Source organism: Anguilla rostrata, unplaced genomic scaffold (genome assembly GCF_018555375.3).
Source record: "Anguilla rostrata isolate EN2019 unplaced genomic scaffold, ASM1855537v3 scaf0052, whole genome shotgun sequence".
Classification (NCBI taxonomy): Eukaryota; Metazoa; Chordata; class Actinopteri; order Anguilliformes; family Anguillidae; genus Anguilla; species Anguilla rostrata.
In genome coordinates, this window is record NW_026985628.1 from 1 (window position 1) to 13,848 (window position 13,848).

At 41.5% G+C, this 13,848-nt stretch overlaps 1 protein-coding gene across 2 annotated transcripts; it reads right to left on the bottom strand.

The window, feature by feature from the left end:
- Positions 1–2,470: 2,470 nt before the first annotated feature.
- On the bottom strand, positions 2,471–13,464 carry LOC135246192 (uncharacterized). 2 transcript variants are annotated; one of them, XM_064319730.1, is made up of 9 exons: positions 13,054–13,464; positions 7,930–8,009; positions 7,432–7,542; positions 6,717–6,827; positions 6,290–6,400; positions 5,581–5,691; positions 5,038–5,148; positions 3,956–4,066; positions 2,471–2,600 (listed from the first exon to the last, which is right to left on the bottom strand). In XM_064319730.1, the coding sequence occupies exons 3-9, from the start codon at positions 7,494–7,496 to the stop codon at positions 2,486–2,488; spliced, it is 735 nt and encodes a 244-aa protein (XP_064175800.1). In that variant the 5' UTR covers positions 7,497–7,542; positions 7,930–8,009; positions 13,054–13,464; the 3' UTR covers positions 2,471–2,485. The 2 variants fall into 2 exon arrangements, with proteins under 2 accessions (XP_064175800.1, XP_064175799.1); XM_064319729.1 differs by having other exon boundaries at positions 7,930–8,071.
- Positions 13,465–13,848: the final 384 nt, after the last annotated feature.

Sequence of the window (13,848 nt, forward strand, 5' to 3'; positions counted from 1 at the left end):
ATAAGCACACACCAGATTGGTCTGTATAGTAGGCTATTTGCTTTTTCTTTTTAGCTTTGTGTTTTTAATGCATAAATAGGCTATGGACAAATTAATCAAACTTTTAACTTATTTCATGTAAGTAACCTAATCTTGGTCAAAATGGAATGGTCTGTTGTTGTTGTTGTTGTTGAAGATAAATGCATCCCTTTGCAATGCAGTAAAACAATGAACGTAATTTAATTCACAGGTGAGTACATTGTCTTACAACAGTAGGCTACATGGAAGTTTGATATAGGCTACAGTAATTTATGGTAATGGTAATAAAAAACCAGCATAAATTATCTGACATGATTAATTTATGAACAACTGAAATGGGAGATTCCTGACATGCCAGAGCTGTTTGAAGCAAAAATTCACAATAAATATTTGGCAAATTTTTAACTGGCAGTAGAACTAGTAATACTGCAAACCGATTGCTCAGACCGACATACTTCTGTATTTATTTAATTAATGTGACAAGAGCAGATTGTGTTTCGCTGTTGATGTGTCCTTTAGAAAAGAAAAGAGGCAATGAATTAACCAGAGACAACTTGATATTGTCAATTTTTCAAAGGCGGAGAATATCCGTATCTACTCTTCTATGAGGCAATAGTTATTTGTTCACTGAGCAAGGCAGGCTAATAACGCATAGCTAATGACTAACGTGAATGCAATGCAACTAAGCGCTGAATGTTTAATACAGAGATTAATAATTAGAAACAGCCCCCGTGGGTCACTGATCAAGTGACTCCACTGACATAGCTGACTCAGTGAGGTGTATTTCTTGTGGTAGGCCAGTTGAACAGACAGCATTTTATCATCAAACTCAATATGAATTGTTTGAGCCAGGTAGCCTAACTATAACAACTATGCTTGCGTATTTCCTAGTTTATCAGCTAATAACATATATGTAGCCAGGCTCAGAAATTAATTCCTAATAGTACGTGTAGACCTCCCTAAAATGGTACAATCCCTCGTCCGCTGATGTCTTGCGTGTGCAATGCATTATTTGTACAGCACGGTCACGCAGAAAAGGAAATTAACACTGAGGATTGCATCGTGCTGGAAAGGTGTGCAACATCAACCCGAATTAAGGTAAACTGGGATGGCAGGTATGCCATTCAGCCAAGTTACGCCTTGGTGGGGCATGCCTCATACAGTTGAGGCCAAAAGTTTACATACACCTTGGCACTTTTTCACAACTCCACACATTTCATGTTACCATTCATTTTCTGTGTTAAGTCATTTAGGGTATCTATTTTATTTCCATAAGACGTCATTTCAAAATAATAGCTAAGAGACAGCTCTAACTCACAGCACATGGAGACAGAGCTTCCAGTTAAACTCATCCTCTTAATGCAGCTCAAACTCACAGCACATGGAGACAGAGCTTCCAGTTAAACTGGCAGTATACTCAGTAAGAAGAAAGAATTTCAGGATTGAGAACCACCGGCAAACATGTCCACGAACACTGCTGTCGGGATTCTCAGTGAGAACACCGCACCGTTTAAAGTCACTCCACGCTGCTGGGGCATGAATAATTACGAGGCAGCTATTAACCGGGGCTGGAATATCAACCAGACCTCCGTCTCGCGGCTACGCCATGGATGTTTAAAGAGAAGGGCTACGCGAGATCACAACACAAAACAAAAAGTTAAGTGTTTAAAGTGGCTTTAGTTTATCTAGCTATGCAAAAGAAGAAAAAAGGCGAAGGAGATAGTACGTTCGTCCTCTAAATCAGAGTAGGACGGAGAATGGAGAGTTTTGTCTGTACATTCGGCAAATGTGGAGTTTAGATGAGTGGGTCCACTTTCTCTTATTTCCGAATGTGTGCCAGGCGTTTTGATGACTTGCTGAAATGAGTAGCACAATTCATCAAACATGTGGGAACTCAGAATTCCCATCTCTACAGAAGAGAGATTGGCATCGACTCTCCGTACATTAGGATGTGAAGTCTGTCCTCTGAACTCTCAACCGTGACTTAACCAACCATTTGATATTTGGACCAATAGCTGAGAGGGGGAGGTCAGAGAACAAGAAAGAAGTTTTCCAAAAGTTCACCGTGGAGGCCTTCGCACACTGCAACGTACGAACCCGCAACATCACCTCTTTTTGTTCTTCAGTTGATCTCATTGCTTTGTTTTGCTCAAAAATTTCTACTTCTTACGAAGTATATAGCCCACTTTAAACTCATCCTCTTACTGCAGCTCTAGCTCACAGCAGATGGAGACAGAGCTTCCAGTTAAACTCATCCTCTTACTGTAGCTCTAACTCACAGCAGATGGAGACAGAGCTTCCAGTTAAACTCATCCTCTTACTGCAGCTCTAACTCACAGAATACAGGAACATGACATAATACACCTCACCTACACCTGAATGGGTCACAATACACCCACCTACTTCTGAAACCTGTCAGAAACATTGAAGTATTATTACACAGGAATGTCTATTTGAACCCGTTTTATTACCTTTGATCATCTGTGAACTCTCCTCTGAACTTGATTGGATGTTCCATTGAACGATCACTCTTCATAGACAGACAGCTGAGTACTGGTGACCCTGCTCTTTCTACCTGGACCCTGTGAACAAAGCATGGAGACAGAGCTTCCAGTTAAACTCATCCTCTTACTGCAGCTCTAACTCACAGCACATGGAGACAGAGCTTCCAGTTAAACTCATCCTCTTCCTGCAGCTCTAACTCACAGCACATGGAGACAGAGCTTCCAGTTAAACTCATCCTCTTTCTGCAGCTCTAACTCACAGCACATGGAGACAGAGCTTCCAGTTAAACTCATCCTCTGACTGCAGCTCTAACTCACAGCACATGGAGACAGAGCTTCCAGTTAAACTCATCCTCTTCCTGCAGCTCTAACTCACAGCACATGGAGACAGAGCTTCCAGTTAAACTCATCCTCTGACTGCAGCTCTAACTCACAGCACATGGAGACAGAGCTTCCAGTTAAACTCATCCTCTTCCTGCAGCTCTAACTCACAGCACATGGAGACAGAGCTTCCAGTTAAACTCATCCTCTTTCTGCAGCTCTAACTCACAGCACATGGAGACAGAGCTTCCAGTTAAACTCATCCTCTTACTGCAGCTCTAACTCACAGCACATGGAGACAGAGCTTCCAGTTAAACTCATCCTCTTACTTCAGCTCTAACTCACAGCAGATGGAGACAGAGCTTCCAGTTAAACTCATCCTCTTACTGCAGCTCTAACTCACAGCACATGGAGACAGAGCTTCCAGTTAAACTCATCCTCTGACTGCAGCTCTAACTCACAGCACATGGAGACAGAGCTTCCAGTTAAACTCATCCTCTTCCTGCAGCTCTAACTCACAGCACATGGAGACAGAGCTTCCAGTTAAACTCATCCTCTTTCTGCAGCTCTAACTCACAGCACATGGAGACAGAGCTTCCAGTTAAACTCATCCTATTACTGCAGCTCTAACTCACAGCACATGGAGACAGAGCTTCCAGTTAAACTCATCCTCTTTCTGCAGCTCTAACTCACAGCACATGGAGACAGAGCTTCCAGTTAAACTCATCCTCTGACTGCAGCTCTAACTCACAGCACATGGAGACAGAGCTTCCAGTTAAACTCATCCTCTTCCTGAGCTCTAACTCACAACACATGGAGACAGAGCTTCCAGTTAAACTCATCCTCTTACTGTAGCTCTAACTCACAACACATGGAGACAGAGCTTCCAGTTAAACTCATCCTCTTACTGCAGCTCTAACTCACAGCACCTGAAGAAAGCTTCTAGTTAAACTCGTCCTCTTACTGCAGCTCTAAATCACAGAATACAGGAACATGACATAATACACCTCACCTACACCTGAATGGGTCACAATACACCCACCTACTTCTGAACCTGTCAGAAACATTGAAGTATTATTACATAGGAATGTCATTTGAACCGGTTTTATTACCTTTGATCATCTGTGTACTCTCCTCTGAACTTGATTGGATGTTCCATTGAACGATCACTCTTCATAGACAGACAGCTGGGTACTGGTGACCCTGCTCTTTCTACCTGGACCCTGTGAACAAAGCATGGAGACAGAGCTTCCAGTTAAAATCATCCTCTTCCTGCAGCTCTAACTTACAGCACATGGAGACAGAGCTTCCAGTTAAACTCATCCTCTTCTGCAGCTCTAACTCACAGCACATGGAGACAGAGCTTCCAGTTAAACTCATCCTCTTACTGCAGCTCTAACTCCACAGAATACAGAACATGACATAATACACCTCACCTACACCTGAATGGGTCACATACACCCACCTACTTCTGAAACCTGTCAGAAACATTGAAGTATTATTACACAAGAATGTCTATTTGAACCTGTTTTATTACCTTTGATCATCTGTGAACTCTCCTCTGAACTTGATTGGATGTTCCATTGAACGATCACTCTTCATAGACAGAACAGAGCTTCCAGTTAAACTCATCCTATTACTGCAGCTCTAACTCACAGCACATGGAGACAGTGCTTCCAGTTAAACTCATCCTCTTACTGCAGCTCTAACTCACAGCACATGGAGACAGAGCTTCCAGTTAAACTCATCCTCTTCCTGCTGCTCTAACTCACAGCACATGGAAACAGAGCTTCCAGTTAAACTCATCCTCTTTCTGCAGCTCTAACTCACAGCACATGGAGACAGAGCTTCCAGTTAAACTCATCCTCTTACTGTAGCTCTAACTCACAACACATGGAGACAGAGCTTCCAGTTAAACTCATCCTCTTACTGTAGCTCTAACTCACAACACATGGAGACAGAGCTTCCAGTTAAACTCATCCTCTTACTGCAGCTCTAACTCACAGCACCTGAAGAAAGCTTCTAGTTAAACTCGTCCTCTTACTGCAGCTCTAAATCACAGAATACAGGAACATGACATAATACACCTAACCTACACCTGAATGGGTCACAATACACCCACCTACTTCTGAAACCTGTCAGAAACATTGAAGTATTATTACACAGGAATGTCTATTTGAACCGGTTTTATTACCTTTGATCATCTGTGTACTCTCCTCTGAACTTGATTGGATGTTCCATTGAACGATCACTCTTCATAGACAGACAGCTGGGTACTGGTGACCCTGCTCTTTCTACCTGGACCCTGTGAACAAAGCATGGAGACAGAGCTTCCAGTTAAACTCATCCTCTTCCTGCAGCTCTAACTTACAGCACATGGAGACAGAGCTTCCAGTTAAACTCATCCTCTTTCTGCAGCTCTAACTCACAGCACATGGAGACAGAGCTTCCAGTTAAACTCATCCTCTTACTGCAGCTCTAACTCACAGCACATGGAGACAGAGCTTCCAGTTCAACTCATCCTCTTACTGCAGCTCTAACTCACAGCAGATGGAGACAGAGCTTCCAGTTAAACTCATCCTCTTACTGCAGCTCTAACTCACAGAATACAGGAACATGACATAATACACCTCACCTACACCTGAATGGGTCACAATACACCCACCTACTTCTGAAACCTGTCAGAAACATTGAAGTATTATTACACAAGAATGTCTATTTGAACCTGTTTTATTACCTTTGATCATCTGTGAACTCTCCTCTGAACTTGATTGGATGTTCCATTGAACGATCACTCTTCATAGACAGACAGCTGGGTACTGGTGACCCTGCTCTTTCTACCTGGACCCTGTGAACAAAACATGGAGACAGAGCTTCCAGTTAAACTCATCCTATTACTGCAGCTCTAACTCACAGCACATGGAGACAGTGCTTCCAGTTAAACTCATCCTCTTACTGCAGCTCTAACTCACAGCACATGGAGACAGAGCTTCCAGTTAAACTCATCCTCTTCCTGCTGCTCTAACTCACAGCACATGGAAACAGAGCTTCCAGTTAAACTCATCCTCTTTCTGCAGCTCTAACTCACAGCACATGGAGACAGAGCTTCCAGTTAAACTCATCCTCTTACTGTAGCTCTAACTCACAAAACATGGAACAGAGCTTCCAGTTAAACACACACTACTTACTGTAGCTAACTCACACAACATTGGAGACGATTCCAGTTAACTCATCCTCTTACTGCAGCTCTAACTCACAGCACTGAAGAAAGCTTCTAGTTAAACTCGTCCTCTTACTGCAGCTCTAAATCACAGAATACAGGAACATGACATAATACACCTAACCTACACCTGAATGGGTCACAATACACCCACCTACTTCTGAAACCTGTCAGAAACATTGAAGTATTATTACACAGGAATGCCTATTTGAACCTGTTTTATTACCTTTGATCATCTGTGAACTCTCCTCTGAACTTGATTGGATGTTCCATTGAATGATCACTCTTCATAGACAGACAGCTGGGTACTGGTGACCCTGCTCTTTCTACCTGGACCCTGTGAACAAAACATGAAGACAGAGCTTCCAGTTAAACTCATCCTATTACTGCAGCTCTAACTCACAGCACATGGAGACAGAGCTTCCAGTTAAACTCATCCTCTGACTGCCGCTCTAACTCACAGCAGATGGAGACAGAGCTTCCAGTTAAACTCATCCTCTTACTGCAGCTCTAACTCACAGAATACAGGAACATGACATAATACACCTCACCTACACCTGAATGGGTCACAATACACCCACCTACTTCTGAAACCTGTCAGAAACATTGAAGTATTATTACACAAGAATGTCTATTTGAACCTGTTTTATTACCTTTGATCATCTGTGAACTCTCCTCTGAACTTGATTGGATGTTCCATTGAACGATCACTCTTCATAGACAGACAGCTGGGTACTGGTGACCCTGCTCTTTCTACCTGGACCCTGTGAACAAAACATGGAGACAGAGCTTCCAGTTAAACTCATCCTATTACTGCAGCTCTAACTCACAGCACATGGAGACAGTGCTTCCAGTTAAACTCATCCTCTTACTGCAGCTCTAACTCACAGCACATGGAGACAGAGCTTCCAGTTAAACTCATCCTCTTACTGCAGCTCTAACTCACAGCACATGGAGACAGTGCTTCCAGTTAAAATCATCCTCTTACTGCAGCTCTAACTCACAGCACATGGAGACAGAGCTTCCAGTTAAACTCATCCTCTTACTGCAGCTCTAACTCACAGCACATGGAGACAGAGCTTCCAGTTAAACTCATCCTCTTACTGTAGCTCTAACTCACAACACATGGAGACAGGGTTTCCAGTTAAACTCATCCTCTTACTGCAGCTCTAACTCACAGCACCTGAAGAAAGCTTCTAGTTAAACTCGTCCTCTTACTGCAGCTCTAAATCACAGAATACAGGAACATGACATAATACACCTCACCTACACCTGAATGGATCACAATACACCCACCTACTTCTGAAACCTGTCAGAAACATTGAAGTATTATTACACAGGAATGTCTATTTGAACCCGTTTTATTACCTTTGATCATCTGTGAACTCTCCTCTGAACTTGATTGGATGTTCCATTGAACGATCACTCTTCATAGACAGACAGCTGGGTACTGGTGACCATGCTCTTTCTACCTGGACCCTGTGAACAAAGCATGGAGACAGAGCTTCCAGTTAAACTCATCCTCTTACTGCAGCTCTAACTCACAGCACATGGAGACAGAGCTTCCAGTTAAACTCATCCTCTTCCTGCAGCTCTAACTCACAGCACATGGAGACAGAGCTTCCAGTTAAACTCATCCTCTTTCTGCAGCTCTAACTCATAGCACATGGAGACAGAGCTTCCAGTTAAACTAATCCTCTTACTGTAGCTCTAACTCACAACACATGGAGACAGAGCTTCCAGTTAAACTCATCCTCTTTCTGCAGCTCTAACTCACAGCACTTGAAGAAAGCTTCTAGTTAAACTCGTCCTCTTATTGCAGCTCTAACTTATATCACATTAAATATCTGATTCATGCATTTATACCTCTTCCTCTCAGTGCTGAGGGTTCCTCCTTTGGTCTCTGCTCCACTGAGAGACTCATTTTAGAAAACAGCGCCCCCTATCTAAGGAGACAGGAACACACCTGACCAGACTGGACCACAAGTGGCTTCCAACCCAGATTAGCCTGTAAACACACAACATGAGTGTGGCAAACACGCCTGCCACAGGCCACCGAAGTGGCTTTCCTAGGGGCCCTCCAGCACAGAGACACAGGGAGAAGATGTTCAAATAGTCCACATTTATTTACAAGGGTTTGGCAAGATGGTACAGCCAAATGAGCAGATGTAAAACACTGTCATGACAGAGAGGCTCCCTTGTGTGGGTGGGGATGGCAGATTTAACCTGTGCGCAGTGATTACCTCACTACGCACAGGTGCAGCCATTCCTATTCCTGGGTCCAATTAGCCTGGCCAATTATCTAATTCTTAACCAATTATCCAATTGGCCAGGTCTAATTAGCTTGACCCAGGGCAGGTGTGGCTGCTTAAACCAGCCATTCCCACACCACAATGAGAACATACTGAACACTCACATGAACACACAGAGACACACAATATAGCGTAGTTTTGACTGGAAGCAATGCAGAATTTAAATGGGCCCTGAACATGTACTATACAGACATCTCAAAAGGAGTGGTGTTACCCTTGATACTGAAGCTCAGGAGCATGTCCAGAAAAACACCAGAGTGCACTAGAAACAGCGTGCCGAGGCTTGATTAGTTTCTGCCATAAACACGTGATCAATGACGTCCGAAGCTTCATTCGGTACACACAACCATGTGACCCCTTTGGTAACTGACTCAAAGGAAGCAAAGCTTTGGCGCAGGTTTCATGGGGAGAGCAAGCAGTTTGTGTCAGTCGTGAGCTCGTGAGTCACAGTGACTGCTTTAAGAATCTGAGACATTGTGTAGAGATGGAACCAGCCAGGAACAGACAGCGGTCTGCAGTTTGGGAGCATTTTAAAATGATATCAGCAACTAAGCTTTATCCTCCTGAGATCCAGGGGAAAAAAAGTTCAAAATGACATTTTTTCTATTTTTTTGTGTTATAATATATATAGCAATACAAATGTATAAAAATCCAAATAAAAAAAATAAAAACAATCAGTTAGGAATAATGCTTTCTAAGTGCAGTTTTGCTTATTATTACTACAATTTAAATGAAAAAAAAAGCCTAATTTTAACTCTGGAAATAATTGGAAAGACCACCAGGTCCAAGAACATGTAATCTCACATCCAAATTTATGACATTTAAAGACAATAATGTATTATAGACACAGAGACAATTAAGCTATCATGAAGGCTTGAAAATACAACTAGAAATGTCACATCCTCCACAGAGGACAAACATGAATGTCTTTGTCCCAGAAGGATGAGAGAAAATTATATTGGGATGGCAGGTATGCCATCCCGCCAAGTTACGCCTTGGCGGGGGCATGCCCCATACCTATACAGCACCGAGAGTTTGGCACTTTTCAGGGTTCTCCACAGATATAACCACAACAGCCACAGACACTCGGCCCTTAAAAACATTAAATTCTGTGCATTCTGACCCCATTTCAACAGAGAGAATTCATAAACAACTTCACATGTCCACACAATAAAGCCCCAAACTAAGGGGATTTTGCGTTTTCTCCTTCTTCTTCTTCTCTTTCTTCTTCTTCTTCTTCTTCTCATTCTTATTTTTCCTGCCGCCTATCCCACTAACAACATGTCTCCCCATTGGACATTTCACTGACACCAGCCAAATCTTCACCTACACGACCCAATCAAAAACGCGCATACACACGCAAAATACCCATACCTTTTTACTCTGAAACATTTCCAGTTTAAACAGCTAGTCTGTCTGTGGCCTAGTGGGCAAGGTTACAGTCTTGGGAACACAGAGTCGTAGGTTCAAGCCCAGCTAAATACACGTTTCTTTAACCTGCTTCGACCCTCATTAATTATTGTCTACTACTTATCAATTATTGCTTTTGCACCATATCTACCCGCCGTTCACCGTTCAGTTATTAACCGGCTACAATATTGCTAAGCCATATGGATTCAACGGGAGCTCTTCTGTGCTTACTGGCCTGTGTTCTTCTTTAAAACCACTGGCAGGTTTGCTAATGATATTTCACGCATTGCATAGCTATGGCATGGTGCTGCACTAACAAAGCCACAGACTGGTAAACCGGTTTAAAGCTTGAATCCCGACTCGCCCTCAGGCAGATCATTTCCTCTTTTACACTAACGTTTTCTTACGCTTAAATTTGCTTTACCAAAACTCACTCCCGGCCACCCATATGCATTTCATGACGGCAAATATATTCCTTTTATTAAAAAGTTACACCAGTTCACCACTGTGCCATTTCTACTAACTATATTTCTTCACTTGGCTACCGTACAAAACCTTCATATCAGCAAACGCCACGTTTCTACATTCATGTTACCTCGCCCTGTTCTCTATCTAGCCACATAGGCTACAAACAATTACTACGTATGTACATTCTGCAACTCCGCATTAAAACATTACATTTAAAATCATGATTCACTCATAAGTACAACTACTAGCACTGAACATGAGAAAAACACATTAGTACATTAGATTGCACACGTTATTTAACCCTCCACTTCAACAACTAATGTTAAATACAGACTGTTATATATACCGTTTGATAAGGAAACTAAGCTCGCTCATGGTCACTTCATTTACTTCGCACTATAGTCTGTGATCATGTCAACCTTCACCAACATGCCCATTCTGCTAAAAAACATATTGTTTCAACTACGCAATTTCATCATTTCGCCTAATTTATCTCACACTTGTTATTTTCTCATCTCATAAAAAACACGTTTTCAACGTACAAAAATGCCAAGTTACTCAAAAGTATTGATATCAAAATGACGCCAAGTTACGGTACTACAAACAATGTAGGCTATCTTGCCTCACCGAAATTTAATAACATGTATTCCAAAGTAATGCTACCCAATATTTCCTCAATTCTTTCAAGTCACTTGGCCCTGTGTGTATATAAGCGTGCAGTACATGGACAGGCCAAACATATGTGTGGATGGCTTTCTCACAGTCAAGATTGATTGAATAGGCATCTATATGTCCAATTTGTATTGGTATGTATGTATTTTGGTGGCCAGCCTTTCTGTTGCGTGAATGATTGTATGTTTCTTGGTATAAATGTCTGTTCGTAAATGTGAATGTAACATGCTGCGAGGGAAATGTCCCCATGGGGATAAAGAAGTTCTCTATGTATGTATGTACAATATGTATTTTACATGTATTTATTGTACGTTGCAAATATACAATCACTTGTACATTTAGTCAAATTCAGTTCAGAAGCAAGTATAAACATATGTTTTCTGGAGAAATATGCTTCCTGTAGTGACTGACCAGCAGTTTTCTACATGAATTTCAATGTGTTCCATGAGGCAATACGAAATATTTGACACTTTGATCTGACACAACGTTTGCATGACATTGTAATATGGTAAGATTACAAAACACAGGGCCAAGTGACTTGAAAGAATTGAGGAAATATTGGGTAGCATTGCTTTGGAATACATGTTATTAAATTTCGGTGAGGCAAGATAGCCTACATTGTTTGTAGTACCGTAACTTGGCGTCATTTTGATATCAATACTTTTGAGTAACTTGGCATTTTTGTACGTTGAAAACGTGTTTTTTATGAGATGAATACATACAACAATAACCTTTTATTTCAGTGACCTGTTCAATGTTGCATAAGCACCTCCTCTCCCCATTTAATAGTTATTACTCCGAAGTTTCAAGGTGGACACAACACTGATGACTATCTTTTATAAGTCTTTTATTGAATCTCTTTTAACCTTTAATATGATCTGCTGGTTTGGTAACCTAAATCTTAGGTACAAGAGTCGACTGGCCAACATTGAAAAATTAGCTGGCAGGATCATTTGATACAGCTGACCCCTCCCAGATGTATCAGATAGGATCTATAAGGAAGGCCCAGTCCATTCTGAGGGATTCCCAGCATCCCCTGTTCAATCAATTTGTATTACTTCCCTCAGAGCGCAGATATACACCGATCAGCCACAACATTAAAACCACCCACCTAATATTGTGTAGGTCCCCCTTGTGCCGCCAAAACAGCTCTGACCCGTCTCCACCTCTGAAGGTGTCCTCTGGTATATTTGTATTTCTGTATATACTTGTATCTACTGTATATTTGTATCTGATATTTTGTATCTACTGTAAATTTGTATCTGATTGTGTTACTTTATTGTCTTTTATGCTGCAACAGTGCAAATTCCCCCCGGGGATCAATAAAGTACACTACTACTACTACTACTTATTACATTATTGGTTTTTACTACATAAAAAATTTGAAATGGATTACATTATTGGGAGTTATTACACTGTTGGTAGTTTATTACATTATTAGTTGCTACAGGGCTATAAAAAGCCAAGATATTGTTAGAGGGTGAATTATTTCCACATGATTTTAAAAACTCTCGACAGGTCAGAGCGGTTTTGGCGGCACGAGGGGGACCTACACAATATTAGGCAGGTGGTTTTAATGTTGGGCTGATCGGTGTAGGCTCCCTATTTTAAAATAGGATCCCTATGTTAAAAACAAACAGGATTAAACACTCTTTTATCCCTAGTGTCACTGGCTTTCTTAATAAGTAATAGTGATACGTTTTGCAGTGATTTTAATGTTTATCTGTTGTCATAAATATAGTCATTGCTATTTATTATATACTATGCTGCAGTACAGACTGCCCCCATGAGGACAATAAAGACTCTAACTAACACCAAACCTATATCCTTTGTGTTATATACCGGCACATTTATTCGGAATACCCCCTCATTAATGCAAATAGGCTACTCCTAACAGCACATTATGTGGCTGCAACTCAATATAGACATTACATTACAGGCATTTAGCAAACTCTCCTATCCAGAGTGACACAACTTCTTTTTTGTCACATATTTTTTTACATTACATCCATACAGCTGGATATATACTGAAGTAATGCAGGTTAGGTACCTTGCTCAAGGGTACTATGGCAGTGTCCTACCTGGGACTCGAACCTGTGATTTATAGGTTAAAAGGCCAGCTCCTTACCTATTAGAATGGGCAAAATGTGTGATCTAAGCGACTTTGACTGTGCCAGATGGATGGTGCCAGATGTGGTGGTTCCAGCATCACAGAAACAGCTGCCCTCCTGTGATTTTCATGCAGTACAGCCTCTAGAGTTTACAGAGAATGGTGTGATAAACAAAAAACACCTTGTTAATGAGAGATCAGAGGAGAATGGACAGACTAGTTCAAGCTAACAGAAAGGCCACAAATGAAATAACAGCTATGCTTGGCCAAAGAGCTCTAATGTCATCTCTCAGGACCACAGTAGATGAGACAAAGGAGACTATTTAGATTCTTGAAACTATCAATTACTCCCAGTAAAACCATTTTCCTGAAGCCATTCCACATAGCCTTTTGGCATGGAGGTAGCATCTAATGTAGCAGTTAATAGAAACCTGGTGACCCCCGATGCAACCAAGTTCTGTAATTCTATGCGCAGAAGAGCCCCCCTGGGACAATAAAGACTCAACAACCCAACCCTAAACCTTTTTGTTATATACCCCCACATTTTTTGGAAACCCCCCATTAAAGAAAAAGGTCTTTTAAAAGCACTAGTGCTGGAACTAATTAGACTTACATTAAGATTTTGCAAACCCCTTCCCACCGAGTGCCAAATTTTTTTTTTTTTTTAAAAAATACATCCTACGCGGTTATACGAAGTAAGCAGGTTAGGTACCTTTTAAGGGTACTATGGCAGGGGCCACCGGGGCTCGAACCGTGATTTTTAGGTTAAAAGGCCAGCTCCTTACCTATTAAATGGGAAAATGTGTGATCTAA

Bases quoted from the DNA above. Each gene is read 5' to 3' on its own strand.
- LOC135246192 (XM_064319730.1), bottom strand. From the start codon at position 7,496: ATGAAGAGTGATCGTTCAATGGAACATCCAATCAAGTTCAGAGGAGAG. The intron at 6,828-7,431 runs GTAATAAAACGG...TTTTGTTCACAG, and splicing joins GAGTTCACAGATGATCAAAG to GGTCCAGGTAGAAAGAGCAG. The intron at 6,401-6,716 runs GTAATAAAACAG...TTTTGTTCACAG, and splicing joins GAGTTCACAGATGATCAAAG to GGTCCAGGTAGAAAGAGCAG.